This window comes from Apostichopus japonicus, chromosome 17 (genome assembly GCF_037975245.1).
Source record: "Apostichopus japonicus isolate 1M-3 chromosome 17, ASM3797524v1, whole genome shotgun sequence".
Lineage (NCBI taxonomy): Eukaryota > Metazoa > Echinodermata > Holothuroidea > Aspidochirotida > Stichopodidae > Apostichopus > Apostichopus japonicus.
Genome location: NC_092577.1, coordinates 13,017,257 through 13,038,034, shown reverse-complemented (window position 1 = coordinate 13,038,034; position 20,778 = coordinate 13,017,257). Strand labels below are relative to the sequence as shown.

Genomic DNA, 20,778 nt, shown 5'->3' with positions numbered 1-20,778 from the left:
ATGTTCTAATTTTCAATTTTGATTAACAATGTCGAGCCTTACCACTAAGTAAGGCATAATGTAGATTTCCAAGGTTGAACGTCGTTGGACATTAGTGTCATGTATAGGGCTCCATGTTTTTATCTGTTCTGAAGATGTTTACCTACAAACGTCAAAAATATGAACGACAAGAAAAGACTAAACGGAAATTGTTTGCGTGGTAAATAACAACTTTTATTCTATGCAAAAACAACGTTTATGTCTACAGAAAGATGGATTACATCAACGAAAAAGAGAACCTGATTTAATGTCATACTAATACCCCTACTATCTAACATTCCTTTTGTAACACTTTCCAAATTGTACATTTACTTTCTATTGACAATGTGTTTAATTTATTAAACACTACACAATTACCTTATTTACAGTTATAGACTAAAGTCACTTTTCAATGACCTTTGAAAGAAGTCACACCTATATACAGTGTCTGAGCCTTTCGATTTGCATATTTGCAAATTCCGCTGGGGAAGTTGAAATGCTTCTATTACCAAAGGAAACTGTAAGATCCGTATAACTATCATTACATAACGACGTTTCCTGGCACTAGAAATGCATTATTGGACCGATACCTGGCGACTTCTACTCGACACTAGAATGATTTTGTTGGACCAATACATAACGACCCTTACTTGGGCAATAGAAATTCATGTATTCACTCAAATATAATACAGATGAATTGGAACTAACGAACTCTAATTGAATATGTCACTACAATAGATTAAAATATCAGAGACTTGAGAAACTTTAATTAGGAAACACTTACATATTTGGAAAGCACAATGTTATCCTGGGAATAAAACTCAGCTGAATACTTAGTGCCATTATTCAGAAAATCTTAAACAAACACGTTGATACCATTATATACGACTTGTTTGAAGGATAGCGCAGTTTGGTAAGAAAGAGTATTTCTGATTTGTAGCTCCAGAATTCCAATGCTTCCCAATATATTTCAGTGTTTTGCAATGTACATATTGAACACAATGACAACTATGAAGCAATGGGTAATAACAAGTAAATTGCCACTATGTTTTAACCCTCACCTCAACTCAACTCTTACCCCAAGCCCTCGAATAAGAACCACATTGCGGTTACAATGCTGTTACAATTGCTTTTAGTTATAAACAAACTAAAGAAATGTACAGAAAACTTGTAATAATTGAAAATAAAAACAACAAAAAGAAATTTAAGATTCCATCCACATATTCATTCTTCTATTCATCCATCCATCAATCCGTCCTTCCGTGCATCCATCCATTCATCCATTTATCCATCTATTCATCGATCCGTTCATCTTATCCATCCATCTAGCCAGTTTTTTTATATTTTTTTATACTTCGTTTATCTGTCATTGAGCTCATTTTAGAGAAATCGGCGAATGCTTTATACATATTTGCAATGAAAACAAGGGTTCAAAATTGATTGCCAGTAAATACGCCAGCGACAAGAGCAAGTAATGGTACAATAATATTAAGAACTGTATATGTTGATGTTTTGGGATGCAACTCTTTCATATAAGCAATGATTGTTCTCCAGCATGATTCGTGTTCTTCACTGTATTTGTATGTACATTTTGTCCTAAAGTCATCCCAAATGTATTTCATGTCCATTCCAGAAGCAGACCAGTATGGTAATAATATTGTCATTATATGTCTTGACACAATCCATAGATTGTACAACACGGAGCTCTTTAAATGATTGAAATCTAGAGCCGGACAGTTATTTGGACACCAATAATGGTTGTCTGCCCAGTTTGGTTGTATTGTAGGGTACGATGTTCCATTTGATGGATTGCCATGTTGATAATGCCAGGTAAGGTATGACCCGATTCCGAAGCTTGATTCGAAAAGAAATATATACACCAATGGCAGCATTAGACTTCTTAAAGGGTAATATTCTTTAAAGAAAGTTGTTATTGGAGTAATGCAATGTCTGAACTGGCTTACATTATGACACAAAAGCCTTGATGCTTCCTTGCTTGCTTCCTGAACTACAAGGCGTTGAAGATAAAGAAACAAACAGAAAAGAAGGAAGATAATAACTCCAATGAACTCAGTAACAAACCAAAGTGTCAAAAAGAACAAGTGACTTTGCTTGAGCGTTGTTACATAGAATATTGATTTGAACGTTAAAACCGAACCTGGTACCGAAATGTAGATGACTACTGTGCTAAATATTGACCCAGATTTATTGTATTTAATAGCTTTCCATTTATTTTTCCAACTTGATTTACTAAATAAAAACACGTTGTCCCATGAAGTGTACGGGTCCTCTGGCGCCTTGAACGCAGCAACAAAAATAATTAGTGGAGCTAAAACCAGTGACGGCCGGTAAGACATATGACCAAAGAATCGAAGATAGTATTCTTCGTGACCAAAATAACAAATAATATAGTAAACGATCGGCGCGCAACCAAATACGATGAAAATCAAAGCAACCACACCGGAAGACACACGGCAAAAGTAACTCTTCGTTGGTTTTCCATCTGAAAATTGAAATTGGTAAAAAAAAAATAAGGATTAATATGATTCACTCTGTAAACATACTTCTGTTTGTCATCGTCACATTTTAGTGTCGTCGTGATCGTCACTTTCATCGTCATCGTCGTCTTAATCGCCCACATAGGCAATTTCGTCATCATTGTCATCATCATAATGTTATTGTCAACGTCATCGTTAATATAATGTTAAGGAGCAAGCTGATTTCGGGTTTTAATTTATTTTATTCCTTTTCTTCGTTAGAGTCACAAAGAATTCAAGCAGAAGACATGTAATAGACGATTCCATTTGTTGATCAAATGTTATCTGAGGTCAACGGAGGTCAAAGTATGTTATCCTTGAAAAAAAAAGATGAGGTGACTTTCAAGGAGTGGGAAATGATTGTACTGAGTAAAAAGCAAATAAACAACAAATGACCCACAACGAACCTTTAATATCAAGTTTCCAAAATAATTGAACAGCTTTTATTCTTCAATTTGACAACTTTTTTCATCCTCAACTTTGGGTTCATTGATAAAAACAAAAGAGATATGAATTTCAAAGTATGCCATATAATAGCTTCAAGTGACCATGAAAACCCGAAAATCCACAACGTATAAACTCTATAGTATCACAAAATATGATTCTCGTAAGGCCAAGAAAATGTTAGCATTTTGTCGACGCTGACAAGACAGTCCTGAAATCTTTGCGGCTAGATCAGTCCGAGGGAATTCATACTAGTCTGTAAATTAAAATCCATACAAAGGAAAACTTTCAAATTAATATTGCCATGTTTGTCCAAAGACGAATAATAACAGTTAAAAATGTGACATCTTCTATTAAGAAGTTGCACTTGTCATTTAAAAACAAAGTAGTGTTGTCTGCTTTTTGCAACTTACTACTGTTCATGTCAAACAAATATATGTAAATAAAAGATAATTAGACAAAATGTACCTCACGTTTTGGATGCAGTTTACAATTGTATTACCAAATTAATATTTAACGCTTCGTCTGGTTAATAGACTATAGTAAGCAAATGATTACAGTTTTGTGTTCAATAACAATTATCGTGTATTAACTCTTTGCCATGCTCAACACTTGATTTTTGGTATGAAGAGAATACAATCTTTACAACAGGTAACGATAATGTTATGAACCGCATTTTCTTCGTTAACATGTAATCTTAAAAATGATAAACGTCGCCTACGCCTTCAGACGGTACAATGTTTATCTCCAATATTCGTTATTGTAACATAACATGTTTTTAAATTACATAAGATTCATAAAAACGTGAAATCATGATGTCAGGTTGGAAATTATCTCATTAATAAATTTTAACGGAAACATACGGAGGTAAAATAGATATCATAACCAGGTATCATAAACTAAGAAAAGTTTATTTGATTCAAGTAAACAGTGATTTCCAATAAATATTTTAATAATTTTCCCTAAAATAGGTTATGGATTGATTTCCGTGTATTTTCATAGTATTATGTACAACATTCAAAAATTACACCCAGTACATGTATAGGCCAAAAAGAAGGTTTCGTCAGTACAATTGAAGACTGTGTCAGAACCTTAATGTCTAAATTTTTGACGTCGTTGGTACGTTATTCAAGTACCATAAATGACAAGATCGTTGGTAAAATTTCATCAACAATTTATCGACTTTATTGGTTTCATGTGACATAAAGCCGCTTCTTTTCTTAACGGCATGCGCATTGAGAAGACAAAGATCTATTTTCTGCTAGTTTATATTTTTGTTAACACACACATATAGTAATCGTCAGATAAATGCAGTTATACATGCTCTAGCATGAGAGTCCATAGTGTCCGTATTGGTTGGTGTTATCTTCAAAACTGTCTCAAATGTACATTTACTGTAGTTTTACCTAGTTGATGTAAAAGTGATGCATTGTTAATGCATTAATATGTATGGATCAAGCATCGACCATGATCAACAAATATGAGGAATGTTCCCGTAGGCCGATATGTTTTATTCAAACAATTTGCGTAAAATCATTAAAAAATTACTAAACGCAGAATTTAGACTTGATATTTCATAGCCTATGTAAATAGTTAACACCGAGTGCAAATCATTTTTTCTACAGCTACACAGTAGCGTTCCCGTGGTAAACTTTGGCCCACTGGGGGATAATAGTTAAGGATAACTTACACACAACGAGAGAAACCAAACTTCTTTTCTCTGAATTTCTGACTTTTTGCATAGAAAGTAAGTTTAATTGAAAATAGGTCAGCGTGGAAACTCGAGCGCTCTGCACTTGTTCATTTAATGTAGCGTTACAATAGAAGAAATGTGAGCAACCTACTTTAAAATGATACGAATTAAAGCTAAAGTCTATTTTGAACACTGAACTCAATTGATCAAACTACTTTATCCATCTACATGTTTGTTATTGAAACACTTACGTACCAGGGGCGTATCCAGGATTTTTCAATAGGGGGGGCGCCAGGCATGAATGATCGCCGTCCTGGGGGATGGGTCTAAGGGGAGGGGTGTAAAATTTTTGCTTTCAAAGAAGGGCTGAAATGAAAAATGTTGTCATATGCATGGGCGGCGATCCATACTTCCGAGTGGGGGGGGGGGGGATATGACCTTGTTGACTATCTAAGCGTAGCGCCACCATGAGTTGGCGCGAAGCGTACAAGAAAATTTTGGGATTAACAAACCCTCTAGATGGCCGGAAACGGCACTTCCCGAGGTTTCCAAGCGGCATATACCCAACTTTAAAATAGGGATGTCATGTCCGAAATATCTCATAATTAATCAGGATCCAAAATACTTTTTTTTTTATTTCGGGTGTTATTTTGGGAAAATTGCCCCTGTCAATCTTGTTTCAGGCGCAACGTTAGAATGTTCGAGAGCTCTGTTATATTATTCGATGAAGAAAATGGCCTCATGCAGGCTATTATAGGCCTATACACATGCAATACACAATTACACATAGTTACATTCCTAGGTACCGATTGCTAGGGCATCCAGGTGAAACGTGTATTAAGCATTACCCTTGTTACATGAGATTCTCAGCTGTTCGAGGGAACATGTACGTGTGTAGGCCTACTATAGGGCCTATATGAATACTATGAGGGTGCATATATGTACTATATCAATACCGTGGGCGCAATAATACATTTTGTTGTTATAGGGCCAATGAAGCCTACAGTCAACTATTTTTGCTTTATAAAGACGCTTTATTTGAAAAGATCGCACTGCGTTTATGGTAGGCGAGAAATGAAGCTAAAAAAGAGCCGTACATTAATGAAGATGCATAAATGTAGGCATGAAAATATTCTTATCCCTGGCATTTGGTGGGGGGGGGGAATATGGTGCATTACATCCCCTCCACCCATTTTCAATGGGGGATATATCCCCCCTCCACCCAGGATCGCCGCCCATGGCCATATGTGATCCATTTTTCGATCTTAATAATAAGCAACATTTCCAGTAAATATGGACACAAAATGCACAATTTAGTATGGCTGGCATGTCATTTAGTGTTAATAGTTATAGTTAGTGATAATACAAACACAATTACCATCTATGTTTCTAAAAATATTATGCCGTCGAACTTCGCCAGAACCTTTTTTTGGCAATCAAAAAATAAAGCATACGGGAGGGGGGGGGGGTTGAGCGATCACCGACATCTCACATAAAGGTCGTCACCTTTTTTTTTTTTTTTTTTTTTTTTTGCTAAACTTTTTTTTTTTGGTGACGGCCAATAGGGGGGCGCGCGCCTGTTGCGCCCCCCCCCCTGGATACGCCCCTGCGTACTACACTGACTAATTTCGATTGAAGTTGATTTCAAAGTCATTGACACAATCATGAATTTCAGCCCAGAAAACTGAAAGTTAAGTCCAGACCTAATAATACAAAACATACTTTTAACTATTTTCCTTACTTAAGACTCTAAAGTTTAAGCTGTAAAATGGTATCAGCATAGCAAAAGTCAATTTGCAATACATGTACCAACGACATGGGTGCTTCCGGTTGGGAATGTTTTCGTGCAATACTACTGCGTTGAATTCACATGCACAACTGGTATGCCTTGTTATTTTGGCTCTCTATACAGAATTGGACCTATGACTTAGAGGATAGCATTGTTTCCGAGTGTACACTCAAAAAAATGAAGTGTTAAATTTGAATCGTAAAGTGCTGAATTTAACACCCCACCCTGTTTGGATTAGGGACAACACCCACCGGGTTAAATTAACACTTCAGAAGTGTAACATAATATAACACTTTGCGAGTGTTGCCTTAACAACACCCATACAAGTGTCAAAATAACACTTCCTGGTGTTGAAGGTACACTACAGGGAGTAAAATTAACACAATAAAGTGTTCATTTGTTAAAACTTCTGGGTGTCAACATGACACTTCAGGAAGTAAAATTAACACCATAAAGTGTTCATTTGTTAGCACTTCTGGGTGTCAAAATTGCACTTCAGGGAGTATAATTAACACTCTAGTGCACATTTTTTGGCCTTCTGGGTGTCAAAGTTCTGCTTCAGTGAGTAGAATTACCACCATATAGTGTTCATTTGTCATCTGTGTCAAGATGATACTTAATGGACTCTCAACACACAATAGTGCTCTCTCGTTTATACTTCTGGATGTATATTTAACTGCTGGTTTGTAAAGTTTTACATGTTTATTATGTAACGCAAATACAATACTGTTATGTAAAATTTTGCCAGAAAAGTTTACATCGCACCGGTTTAGTAAATATTTTATACAGGTTTTAGGTGAATTATTACCTAGTAATTAGGTAAACAATATGGATGCATGTTTGAATCGCTCACAGCAGAAAGTTACATTTAAGAGAGAGCAAAAAGCAATGACAACACAAACAATTCAGAATGTGGGATTTTCAGCAATTAAACACCCTACTACCTTCCTATTCCAGAGGTCCATTTATTATATCCCATTAAATGTAAAACGAACAATTTAGGCTATAAAAGTATTGTCTTGTGGAATTAAGTCAACTTAAAAGTGCCAACATTTTCAAATGCTACAGTGCAGTTACTTGGTCTTTATTTTTTTGCACATGCCTTTTGTTTCTAGATTAAAGACAAAGAAACAACTCTTCCAAAAGTCAATTTCAAATAAGCAACAACTTTAGAAAAATTCTGATCCATGGGATGAGAAAACATGGAGTGCTGTGTATGATGACTGCTACACTACAGTGACTATGTCTTTGTTGTTGGCAAATGCCTTTTGGTATTCCAGATTAAACGCAAGAAACAACTCTTCCCAAAGTCAATTTCAAATAAGCAACAACTTTAAATATATGCTGATCCGTGGGATGAGAAAACGTGGAGTACTGTCTATGATGACTGCTACACTACAGTGACTATGTCTTTGTTGTTGGCAAATGCCTTTTGGTATTCCAGATTAAACGCAAGAAAAAACTCTTCCCAAAGTCAATTTCAAATAAGCAACAACTTTAGATATATGCTGATCCGTGGGATGAGAAAACGTGGAGTACTGTCTATGATGACTGCTACACTGCAGTTACTTTGTCTTTGTTGTTGGCTCGTGCCTTTGGTATTCCAAATTAAACACAAAGAAAAAACTCTTCCCAAAGAAAATTCCAAATAAGCAACAACTTTACATACATTCTGATCCGTAAGATGAGGAAACATGGAGTTCTGTCTATGACAACTGCTAAACTGCAGTAACTTTGTCTTTTTTGTCGGCACGGTGAGCATAAAAATCTCGAATCTGGTTGCGTTTCACTCCACCAGGCAACTTGTAGACAACTTTTTGGAAAAATTCCCAGGCACCGAGACTTGCAATTTGGTATAATTCAGATTTAACAGGTAGAATAATTTGAAGCAAACATCAATGGCTTCATAAATGTCCTCTGGGGTAGGGCATGTCTCTGGATGATCACAAATGACTGCTTGGGGTGTATTTTGCTTCCTCCAAGAAGTAACACATATTGCTGAGGTCTTTCTGAAATCTTTTGCAAATAGAATTCCAAGTTGATGCTTCCTAAGTAACAACAAAGAAAAGAAAAGAAAATTCCCATCATAATGAAGTTGTGTTAAAACCTTCTTGGAGCATAAGCAGTTTTTTACATGTACCCCTCACAAAACATGAACATTCCTAAAAAAAATGCCCACAATTTAATCAGTTGTGATTCTAACTTCTTCAAGTACGTTTGAATCTAGAAAGCCAGATGGCCTATAGTGATTACTTGTCAAAACAGGAACTTGCATTAAACTTTCATCAGACAAGGAAGGCAACTTTTATAACCAATGCATCATGTTAACAATGCTTAAAATAATGCTCACTCCCACTGCAATTGTGTAGATTGATATGAATTATAACAGCTAGATCACTTCCATAAGATAGCTAAATTATAGTTGGGCCTAGGTCTAAAAGTATCACCAATCCACATCAGCTTCGGCCTACTTGCTACAACTTACAAGCTAAAATGGCAATTAGTGGTAATTATATATTGCATTACATGAATATATGTTTATCCCTTATTGAACATAGTACCAGCGTGTTCTATAGGCCCATGCCCGATGCTATTTAAAATGCATTGTCTTGAAATAGCCTAAGTATACCCTACTAGTACTAGGCCTAGTAGTAGTACTACTTAAAAAAGTGACTCGCAGGGTATACGAAGTTACGGTTAACGCACAAAAAGGAATAGAATGCACTAGATTACAATAAAGGCCTAGACCAAAGTCCTCCGTCCGTCCGAAGGCAATTCCGTTTAATGTTTACTTGTATGTAGGCTACACTGATTCGTTGACAATTATGAGTTGACTATGACAAACAGCAGCTAGCCTATTATATTAACTTATAGTATGACTTTAACGTTAGGTCTACGTAACGCAAGCGATTCAAATGCATTCGTCTACCCAGCTTAGTCGTGGGTCTCTAAGCATATCTCGTTCTTGTCACGTACACTTACATAATATCAAAACATACCTTCGAATTTTTCAATCAATTCTTCCAGGCCCCAGTCTCCTATAACGTCATTTTCATGCAGCTCGTTATCGCACACTGAGTACGTAACGTTTTGTGGCTTGAACGTATATATGGCTGTGGTTACTATAGTACATTTAGTAACGATAAATGTCGACAAACTGGTATACAAGTATTGCTAGGTACGGTAAATGGGTGTTCACGGTACGATGGTACTTACACTAAGAATCCAGCTGACGGGAGGTTTGACCAATCAGAATACTCGAACTGAAAGTACACTTCTGCAGGTGTTAAAAAATTCACGCTACATAAATTATGTAACCCTACTCAGGGTCAGAGTAACCCTTCAGGTGTAGGGTGAACGGCTACACCTGGAAAGTGTTAAAATTCAACACTCCATTTTTTTGCGTGTACGACATACAAGCTACACTCATAAGTAATATGTGAACGTGAATTATGTGGCTCACGTTGCTGCTAATCCATTCACCTTGTTCATGCGTAGTTATGGTTTATACGGGCATTGCTCTTTCGAAAGCGTTCACAGTACTTACCTGTTGTAGCATCGGTCCCTTCACATAAACCTTTAAGTTTTCCTAAAAAGATAAAAGAAATAAGAGTAAAACCATTATCCATCTTTCCATGCCATTTCCATGCCATATCGTTTGACACACTAAAGGTACAATTAACGTATGTCACATGGATAATCTTTATATTTTCAGTGATTTAAACTATTGTTTAACCCCACAACAAACACCTCCGGTCGCCAAACTGTTAGAATGCTAGCGTACATGCGATTAAGTGTACTCTATATAAACGTTACATGTACGTACGTACACACATACAGATAATGCATAGTGTGTCTACTAAATTCCCTACCGCAGAGCCTTAATTCTCTCATCGCTCGTTCCCTTCGTGCTACCTTTCCTTTGTTGTGCCTGATTTCGACTGATTTTCCCCCACAGTTAAATCTTCCACTAATGAAATCGACGTTTTGATAGATATGCTCCAACTTCACGAGGAAGTTAAGCGTACCAAAAACATTCATGGATTTACGAAACATTTAAAAACTGTATTTTGTTAAATGAAATGACTCCTGTGCTACATTTTGACCAAAGCTTATTGTTTTTAAAAGCTTCTTGATTTTTGGTATGAAGAGAATACAATCTTTACAACAGGTAACGATAATGTTATGAACCGCATTTCGTCGTAAACATGTAATCTTAAAAATAATACACGTCGCTTACGCCTTCAGACTCATTGACAGTACAATGTTTATCTCCAAATATTCGTAATTGTAACATTTCGTGTTTTTAGAGTATATAAGATTCATCAAAACGTGAAATCATGATGTCAACTTGGAAATGATCGCATTATTAAATTTTAAGGAAAATAAACAAGAACCATGACATTATCTCTTCTTGTGCATTATAAAAGTAAAGGAAGCAAATCAGTGGTAGAAATATGATGTCAGGGTAAAAATTATCGCCTTATTAAATTTTAACTGAAAATGCAAAGAGAAAATACATATCATAACCAGGTATCATTAACTTAAAAGAAAGTTTATTTTATTAAAGTATTGCAGTAATTTCCAATAATTATTTGAAAAATTTTCCCTAGAGAAGGCTATCGATTGACATTCGTACATTTTCATCGTATACTGTACAACATTAAACAATTACTTCTAGTACATGTATGAGCCAATTCAGGATTCGTCAGTACTATTAGGGATTGTTGGAACCTTAATGTCTGGATTTTTGATGTCATTGGTACGTTATATAACTACCGTGAATGACAGGATCGTTGGTAAGGCTTCATCAACAATTTATCGTCATCATTGGTTTTATGTGACTTGAAAACGATTCTTGCATAAACAGTATTCGCAATGAGAAGACATATCATTTCTGATTGTTTATATAGTTGTAAACACGCACACACACATAACAATCACCAGATAGTTGCAGTTGTACAAGCTCTAGCATGACATTGCATGGTGTCCGTGTTGAACAATTACCATGAATGAAAGTATCTTTCAGGTCAAAATTCATGAACTGTCCATCGACTTTATTGGTTCTATGTCACATAAAGCCGCTTTTTAATTAACGGTATGCGCATTGAGAAGACAAAGATCTATTTTCTGCTTGTTTATATAGTTGTAACCACACAAACAGTAATCACCAGATAATTGCAGTTGTACATGTGTACTGATGCATTGTTAATATATTGTTATGTATGCATCGAGCATCGATCATGATCACCAACTATGAATGATGTTCCCGTAACCCGATATGTTTTATTCAAACAATTTGCGTAAAGTCATTAAAAAATGACTTTAGGCAGAATTTGATAGATAACAAGGAGTGCTAATAATGTTTCTACAGCTACACAGTATCGTTTCCGGGCTTAACTTTTTCCCACTGGGGAACACTAGCTAAGTAAAATGTACCCACAACGAGAGAAAACCGAACTTCCTTTCTCTGAATGTCTGCCTTTTTGCATATCAAGTTGGTTCCTTTAAGGAAAGTCAGCTAAGAAATTGAAGCGTTCAGTACTAGTTCATTTAATGTAGCGTAACAATAGAAGAAAGTGCACAGAATTCATTTAAATCATAAGAAATAAAGATAAAACGCATTTTGAATATTGCACCCTGATTGGTAAAGCTACATCCTCTACCTATATGTTTGATATTGAGACACTTACGTACCACACTGACTAATAACTGCAGTTATACATGCTCGTGCATGAAAGTCCATAGTCTCCGTATTGATTGGTGTTTTCTTCAAATTGTCTCAACTGTATATTTAGTGTATTATTATTCCTAGTTGATGTTAAACTGATGCATTGTTAATACATTGTTTTGTATGCATCGAACATCAATCTGGATCAAGAACAATGAAAAACAGTATGTAGGCCGAATTTTTTTATTTTTATATTCAAGCAAGTTGCGTAAAATCATCAAAAAATAACTTAACGTAGAACGACAGTGACAAAAAATCTCTCCTTTTCATATATAATGTAGTTTATATGTTACCAAGCAACATATTTTTTTAATTTTCCAAATAGCACACCGAAAAGTTATAAAAAAGGGAATTAAAACATCGTTTTTTTCGTCTCCGTAATTGATACGAATTTTGGAATTTGCGAACCCTGCAACGACCTTGAACAGCCCTCAGGTCAGTGAATGACGTCACTGTGATATCTTTTCTGTAGTGAACTGTTTGGTACGGAGCTTTGCGAACCCTGCAACGACCTTGAACAGCCCTCAGGTCAGTGAATGACGTCACTGTGATGATCTTTTCTGCAGTGAACTGTTTAGTACGGAACTATGCGTGTATGTCATGTCAGCATAACTGTGATTTTAGTTTAATTTTCCGGCGTAATGTTCAAGACATAAATAGATAATGAATATCGTGGCGTTTCTTGATTACTTCAACACGTGTTTACAAGTTTTTTTTACGAAATTTGCTCAAAGATTTCCCAATATCTGAAGAGGTAACTCGCAAGCTGACCCAAAGTAACGTAAATCACAATATCACGTTGTTGGCGGGTCTTATACAGAGTGCTGTATGAATGTGCTCACTTACCTGTCAAACTGGCACAATAATAATATTGATGATAGTCTCAAACGTAGATTAGTATAACATCCGAGAAAAAAAAAATCACAAAGTTCTAAACAGAGTATAGAATCGCTTGTATGCCTACTGTAAAACACAAACGTTCCTTGTTCCGTACATCATTAAATCCAACAGAAAGGTTCCATTGAGCTTGAAATACAACCGCATTTAAACTCAATCGAGTGGTAAGTGAGTGTTGGAAAACCTTGTTCAATTTCCCGCGAACACACTGCCGAATTCCCTCCGGTGTTCGCGCATCGGGTGTAGGGGCCGCCTTATGGCCCTGGTGGGGTCAAGGGATAGAACCCCTTGTGGGGATCCTGGGGGCGGAAGCCCCCGAAAAAAAATGGTATATTGGCGTGTCTGGCGATGACAAATTCGCAGTTGAGGATGCAAAATATTGACAACTTTTATAATTTAGATCGTCAGGAAAATTATGAAAATTTTTAAACGACAAGTTAGAGTAGCTATATTATGTTATAATAAGAGAGAAAAGAGATTTAATCGGTCTTTCAATCTATGAAAAGTGCAACTTACAGAACTTCCGATATTATGAAATAAACAACGTTCGACAAAGCCCTGTTTCTAGACTGCCTAACAATTAATAGCGTGCACTATATGCGTACAAGTTTACAACTGCAGTGTTTAACCCTACCCAACTACCACGGTACATGTGCTGCGAATTTTCCCATGTACCTTGCCAAACAACTCTGAGCTCATCCCCTGTCTAACACCTGTTTGTTAACATTTTTTGGCACGTTGCCAGGGCCCTTTTCATGGAGTAAACTTTTTTTCGTCCCACTCTAGAATTAATTAGGTCAGTCGTTAAAGGATCGGTAAAGTTGTGCGAAATGATATCTTAGACGTTCAAGAAAAGTAGGTTAAAATGTCCCCGTAACATTAAGGTAAGTAAAACACACTTCAAGCCAACTGACTCCTCCGCATGCACACCCCATGAAACACGAGGCACAGTCCATACCATACACACATGCAGTGGCGTAGGAAGGTACTTTTGAGTGGGGGGGGGGATGGGCTGAAGACTGATGACCGGCCTGGGGAGGGGTGTAAGGGGAGGGGGTGTCCCCCTGGATTTTTTTGCATCTCCGGTGGCCTCAGATGCAATTTGGTGAAATATAGTACACTTCAACACCCACTCCATTTTGTAAACCTTAATTTTGTATTTTCACCTGGCCGTAGATGCAATTTGGTGCTCCAAATGAGATTTTGTTCTCTCATTTGGAAATGAAAAAGGGGTTTTCTGACTTGCGAACCGGGGGGCGGAATGATACTTCCGCCTCTCCACATTTTTTCACTGGGTGGCTGGTGGCCCAGCCCCCGGTTCCTACGCCCTTGCACGCACAGCACGATATCAAGGCCCCTTGCTATGGCCATCTTTATGAAAGTTACCCTTGTAATCACATGTTTTAGTCCACTTGGCATGATTAACTCAATGCTAAATATTATTTCCATGTTCTTGTAGAAAACGTCAACTCCGCAAAATACAATTAGTTGTTATTTTGTAGTTACGTGAGATCCGTAACAGCCGAGTTGGTTAGGCTACTTGCTATACACTTAACTATGGTAGGATATTATTTTTTCGGTATTTTTGGAAATTCTAGAAAATACTTCCCCCCCCCCCCCGCTTCACACCAGATGTGGTATTACGGTGTATTCGTAAATGGATGCACTAGCCCTCTTCCAGACGGTGGGTGGGGAAAACAATTAGGGTCTGGGGGCACTTATCTTGTTAGGGCTGGCTATAAAGGCTAGGGACAACTTCTCTAATAGGAAGTTGATGTAGATCAGTAGGGAACAATATTTGGAATTGATAATTTTATAAAAAATTCCAAATATATGCAAATTATAATATGCAAATTAGGTCGCAATTAAATTTTAATTGGAAAACACCAAAATACAATAAAATCACAACGGACTTCAAAATTGACTTCAAATTGTATGATAAAGGTTCTTCTGGGGCTGCTCTTTCGGATGATACCTTATTTTCTGAAATCTGTTGAGGATTGACAGAGTTATGACTGATTTAAGTTAGTACAAATGTTGTTTACTTCCTACAAATACAGCCTAACGTTGGCATAACGTTAGGCCTAGCCTAGCCATTTTTGCAAAAAACGCTATTGAACTTACAATTTCTGGGTCCTCAAAGGACCGAACCTTGATAAACTGGTTCGACCAGAAGGTCCTGGACCTCATCAAGGTATCTGACCAATCGTCCCACATCTTTAGGGCCTATTGGGCCGTAATTTGGGACGCTGTGTGCAGCCACGACCTATTTGAAAATATGCACTACGTAAAAGTCCATTGAAATGCACACTAAACATTCAGTGACACAGTATTGCGCAAGAACGGCGTTGCTATCGACTTACAAAGGAAATGAGGGCGCTATGTCATAACTATCAATTACAAAGAAGTCGTCGTCGTCGTCGTCCTATGAGTCATGACTGACCCTTTGTGACCCTATTGATGATGACGTTCCAACCAGTGGCGGCGGAACCAGGGGGGCTTGGGGGGGGGCTCAGCCCCCCCAATAAAAAAGTCGAGGGGGCAAATGCATGATAAGCCCCCCCAATATTTACCAAGGCTCCGAAACGTGCATCTGCCCATTTTTCAATGCATACTTGTCGATCTGTCCGATGCACACGTATACTCACATATACACACGTATACACACGTATAGGTGTAATCATTTTAGTAATTGCTGGGGGACCGTCGGCCAGTCCCCTGGCTATAGACCACATTGTCACCCCAACCGCGTCTTCACGCCCCGTGAAAAGTGGAAGCAGTGAGTGTGAGTACCGGTAAGCGTAACACAACTTCGTCTTAGGCCAATGACTTGCCTCATTTCAGCCAGTTCTCCAACATCCCCTTACTTAGTGACGGAGCGTCCATATATACAGTCAGGGGGCGGATGCCCCCCCCCCTTGACGGACTCAAATGGACTGCTGGCGGCGCCCTTTTCAGCACTATTTTTTACTTATTCGCGATTATTGACTATTTTATTGCGCTCTCATATACCTATTGACATTTGTCATATTCTGTTTTCCGACAAAATGGAGACGACACCTATTTATTCTCCGTTTATCTGCTAATTAGCAAGGCCCCAGAAAGGGTCATTTCCTGCAATCTAGGGAGTATCTTTACTCAAAAATTTTCTGTACGCTCCGCGCCAACCTGTGGTGGCGCTCCGCTTAGATAGTGTCGAAAGCGCCCCTGCAGACCATTCTTGCCCTCCCTGACCAATACTCTAGCTCCGCCACTGCCCTTACTACACTCAAAAACATCTTTGCGAGTACACTACGAGTAATAGCTACTCTCTTAATAAACCATCGAATATACAAATTACAATGTTTTACAGACTTTTACGTGCAATCTGAGAAATTGCAGGCTTGAGACCCATATTTTAGGGCTAGGTATTCGCAGCATAAAACACTCGGAAAGTGCCGTTTCCGGCCATCTGGGGGTTTGAAAAACCCCAAAATTTTCTTGTACGCTCCGCGCCAACCGATGGTGGCGCTCCGCTTAGATAGTCTCCACACATTAGCTTCCCCAATAATTTTTCCGTTCCGCCGCGCCTGGTTCCAACCACTTCTATCCTGGGCATATCGGTGAGCTGCGCAGATGTTCATGCCGGTGATCTCTTTTATCCCGTCAGCCCATCGAACTTTTGGCCTACCACGTTTTCGTTGACCCTCAACATGACCTTCTCCAAGTTGTCACCTTCTCTCCTAGAAATGTGTCGACTATCGACTTACAAAGGAATATAAGGGCGCTATGTCATAACTATCAATTACAAAGAAGTGAGCGGCCTAAATATCTATAATAGGGTAAAAAAAAACACGTTCGTAGGTTGAAGCGTTTGGGAACGAGAATTTTATCAAAAATGAACGGATTTGGACGATTTTGGTGTCAAATTACAGGAAATTTCAAGGTCATTTGCATTTTTCTCAGAGCTCTTTATAAATATATTCCTGAAATGCTCAGAATATGTTCAAAACATGTTAGGGTTTATACCAAATATAATGGGGGGGGGGGGGGTTTGTTCAACTCTTATTTTCTGTCACGATTTTTATGAAGCGAACATCGATTGTTAGCCAAATTACGTCATTTTCAGATTGACATTTGACCTTTGAGCCCCACCCACTAAAACAAATTACAGTGACCCCCTTTTTATTTGTTTTATACACAAACGTATTGTCTTAGCTACATTTCAATACCTAAATGAATGTTGTAGGATGTAAGATGGCTGAGTAATAAATTTTTTAAATTCAAAGATGAATTGGGGTCGATATCGACCCCAATTGGCGGAAATGAGCTAGCTAGAGCCTTCTTTATATGACATTAGTTGCATTTAGTACGATATGCCAGTTTTGCGTGAATTTTTCGAAAGTGTTTTGCTCGATCTATCGTAAAATTTAAAAGGTGTAGCTTACTAACTTAGCCTACTTTCCGTACACAATTGATTTTCAGTTTTTTTCTCTAAACGGTCAAGTGAATAAGTTGTACATTGAGTATAAACTCATCGCGAATGCAAAAAACGATGCGGGGATTTCCTGCAGACAAATGCTTTCTTTGCGGGGTTACTGAGTCAGTTGAAGGGAATCCCGCACCTTAGTGGGAACACTGAACTGAAGTCAAATTCATACAAAAGAATTACGAATCACACGCAAGAAATACGAAGAATACGAAAGAATAGTTTGCTAGCCAGCTTACAATATAAATATAAACAAATGTGGAATGGCAATATTGTTCAAAATATTTCCCGCGAGGCTGATTTATTACAGAAACCTTCCCGCGCTGGGCCGTGGGTGTCCGTGTGACACGTATGACCTGAAGCTTGCGAAACAGCCATTGTAAGTGGGTTGGGGACACATCATTACTCGTTGGTATTGTGACTAAAATTGCGAGCACGCTCTCTGATCATGTACCTTATGCTTCTGAACTTTTCTTGTGATATTTTACTCCTTGTTTTTACAGATGTACTTTTTTTGTCCTTTGTGGGTTTTTTTTAAATTTTTCGTCCCGTTTTTTTTTTTTTTTTTTTGTCCGATTTTTATTTTCGCGGATTTCTCGCGAACCTGGTTGGGACGGTTCGCAAGGTTTTCCAGACCTTTATCAAGATTTCAACCGTTCGTCTATGCTGTAACAATTTTCCACTACATGCAATGCCTATTGCGTTTATTCACATGCATGCCTCGTGGTTTGGGCTTCAGGAGGAATCATATTCTAGCCCAACTTCACGTAGGTCCGCAAACGGTACTTTCACACTGTGCAAATATTAGTGACACTTACATGATGTTTTGTTTGTCGAGTCCAATATAGAGTAGGTTGCAACTAAACTTTCACACTCAGTGCACACAGCTGAAGTACACTACGCTGAGCTCACTTTCTTATCATCATTATGACGTCACAGGTCACTATAGATCACGTGATCATCATATCGCTTTCACAAAAAGCCCAAATTTTGTTTAAAAAATCAATGACTTTAGGAATTTTGTTCAGCCTTTCCCAATATCGGATTGATTTGAATTTTCTCATGTGTAAAACGGAACCAACTAGAATACTCTTGAACAAAATCGTATTTTTTCGTCAATGCTGAAAATTACTATCGTTCGTCTTTAAGGCAGAATTCAGATTTAATATTTCATAGCCACGTAAATAGATAACAATGAGTGCTTATATTTTTTCTACAGCTACACAGTATCGTTTCCGTGGTTTTATTTTGCCCACTGGGAGATACTAGCTAAAGAAAATATACCCAGAACGAGAGGAAACCGAACTGCCTTTCTCTGAAAATGTTGCTTTTTTTACATATCAAGTAAGTTCTTTGAAGGAAAGTCAGCTAAGAAAATGGAGCGCTCAGTACTTGTTCATTTAATGTAGCGTTATATTAGAAGACATGTGCACAGATGTCAATCATTATACGAATTAAAGCAAAAAATCATCATGAACATTGCACTCTGGTTTGTAAAACTACTTGTACCCTTACGTGTATATATATAGCTATACAGTATTAATTCGATGGTATACCTTTGTGCACTGAGAGATACTTACTAAGGAAAAGGTACCCACAACGAGAGAAAACGGAACTTTCTTTCTCTGAAATTCTGCCTTTTTGCAAATATTAGGAGGTTTAATTAAGAATAATCCAGCCCGGAAACTGGAGCGCTATGTACTTTACCATTTGATTTAGTGTCACAATAGAAGAAATGTGCACAGCTTTCATTTAAAATGAAACGAATTTAAGCTAAAAGGCATTCTGAGCACTGCAGTCTGGTTGATAAAACTACTTCATCCTACTACATGTTTGGTATTGAAACACTTAACGTTCTACACTGACTAAGTTTATTCGAAATTTATTAAAACGCCATTTACACAGTGATGAATTTCAGCCCAGAAAACTGCATTTTTAAGTCCACAAATAATATTGCAAAATAAACTTTGGACTGTTTTTCTTATTTAAGACTTTAAAGTTGAAGCTGATGGCATTAGTATAGCACAAGTCAACATACAATACCTGTCTCTATACAGAACTGGAGCAATATCGTAGAGGTTACCATTGTTCCAGTGTATATGCGAAAAAGATACTCTCATAAGTAATACGGGTTACGGGTAAAACGGGTTAACAGCTCACGATGCTGTTAACCCGTTCACCTTGTTCATGCGTAGTTAAGGTTGCTACGGCCCTTGCTTTTCGAAAGCGTGGACGTGAATAGTTAGTTAATGTATATATTATCCAGAGGGCCAACTGTGCTTACTTATGATGTCATAACTCAATCCAATGATGGTTGCAGGCAGCTAGATTTTGGCTGTCTTTTGGGGGCCTAGCGACGGAAAGACTTACCCTGCCTATGCAGTGACTCATAGTTACAAAATCGAACTTCCTTACTTTAGGTCATGTGACTTCTGTTTTGTCCCCAGAATAGAATAGTTCACACCATTGACGTAGCCAGTGGGAGGGGGTGTATCAGGCCAATCCCCACCCCCTTTCGGCAGTTAGCCATTTTTAGATAACATAAATTCTCGACACAATTTTACTTCCAAAGATGACAAATTTAACACCAGATAGCATGTAAGGACACTTATTCACACAAAACTTTTCTCACAGGGGAGGGGGTAACCGTTAGCCAGTGTTCTCCACGGAAGCAGGTCACTTCGCCCAACAACCATTTTGCCCAACTGCCATTTCGCCCAACCTTACCATTTTGCCCAACAAGCCTGGTCATTTCGCCCAACCTTGATTTGATATGATACTTTAGTATCCTAAACCTTTAGTATCCCGAACGTTTCCTTATATATACGTTCGGGCAATGTTAACGTTACGGGATACGAACCGAATATTAAGGAAACTTGAGATGGATCAGTGTTTTAGTGGTTAAGTTTGATAGGTTTGATAGTAAACGTTTAGGAATTGTTAACGTTACGGGATACGAGCCGAATATTAAGGAAACTAGAAGTAATGGTTAAATTGGTTACATATGTGATTACATATATGGTTACATTGATTAAATAAAGTACTTCAATATTACGGACGGGTTTTAAATTTGTACAAAACAAAGGGAAGTCGGTCTCCACAAAATCCTATCAAATCTAACCCCTAAAACACTGATCAATCCTACAGACTAACAATTCCCGAACGTTTCCTTATTAAATTTAAAAAAAAATGATTTAGGGG

At 37.7% G+C, this 20,778-nt stretch overlaps 1 protein-coding gene across 2 annotated transcripts in view; it reads right to left on the bottom strand.

The window, feature by feature from the left end:
* Positions 1–200: 200 nt before the first annotated feature.
* LOC139984942 (uncharacterized) overlaps positions 201–20,778 on the bottom strand; it is a 113,616-nt gene continuing 93,038 nt past the window's right edge. Inside the window, exons 1-3 of one of the 2 annotated variants that reach the window (XR_011799237.1) lie at positions 15,234–15,424; positions 10,029–10,070; positions 2,424–2,521 (exon numbers count right to left, since the gene is read on the bottom strand). Coding sequence is in view for 1 of the 2 variants with exons in the window: in XM_071999094.1 (XP_071855195.1) it covers positions 1,449–2,521; positions 10,029–10,070 (1,115 nt within the window). In the remaining variant the exon portion in view is untranslated. Of the gene's footprint in view, positions 2,522–10,028; positions 10,071–15,233; positions 15,425–20,778 lie in introns of those variants that run through there. The other variant, XM_071999094.1, reaches the window with a different exon arrangement.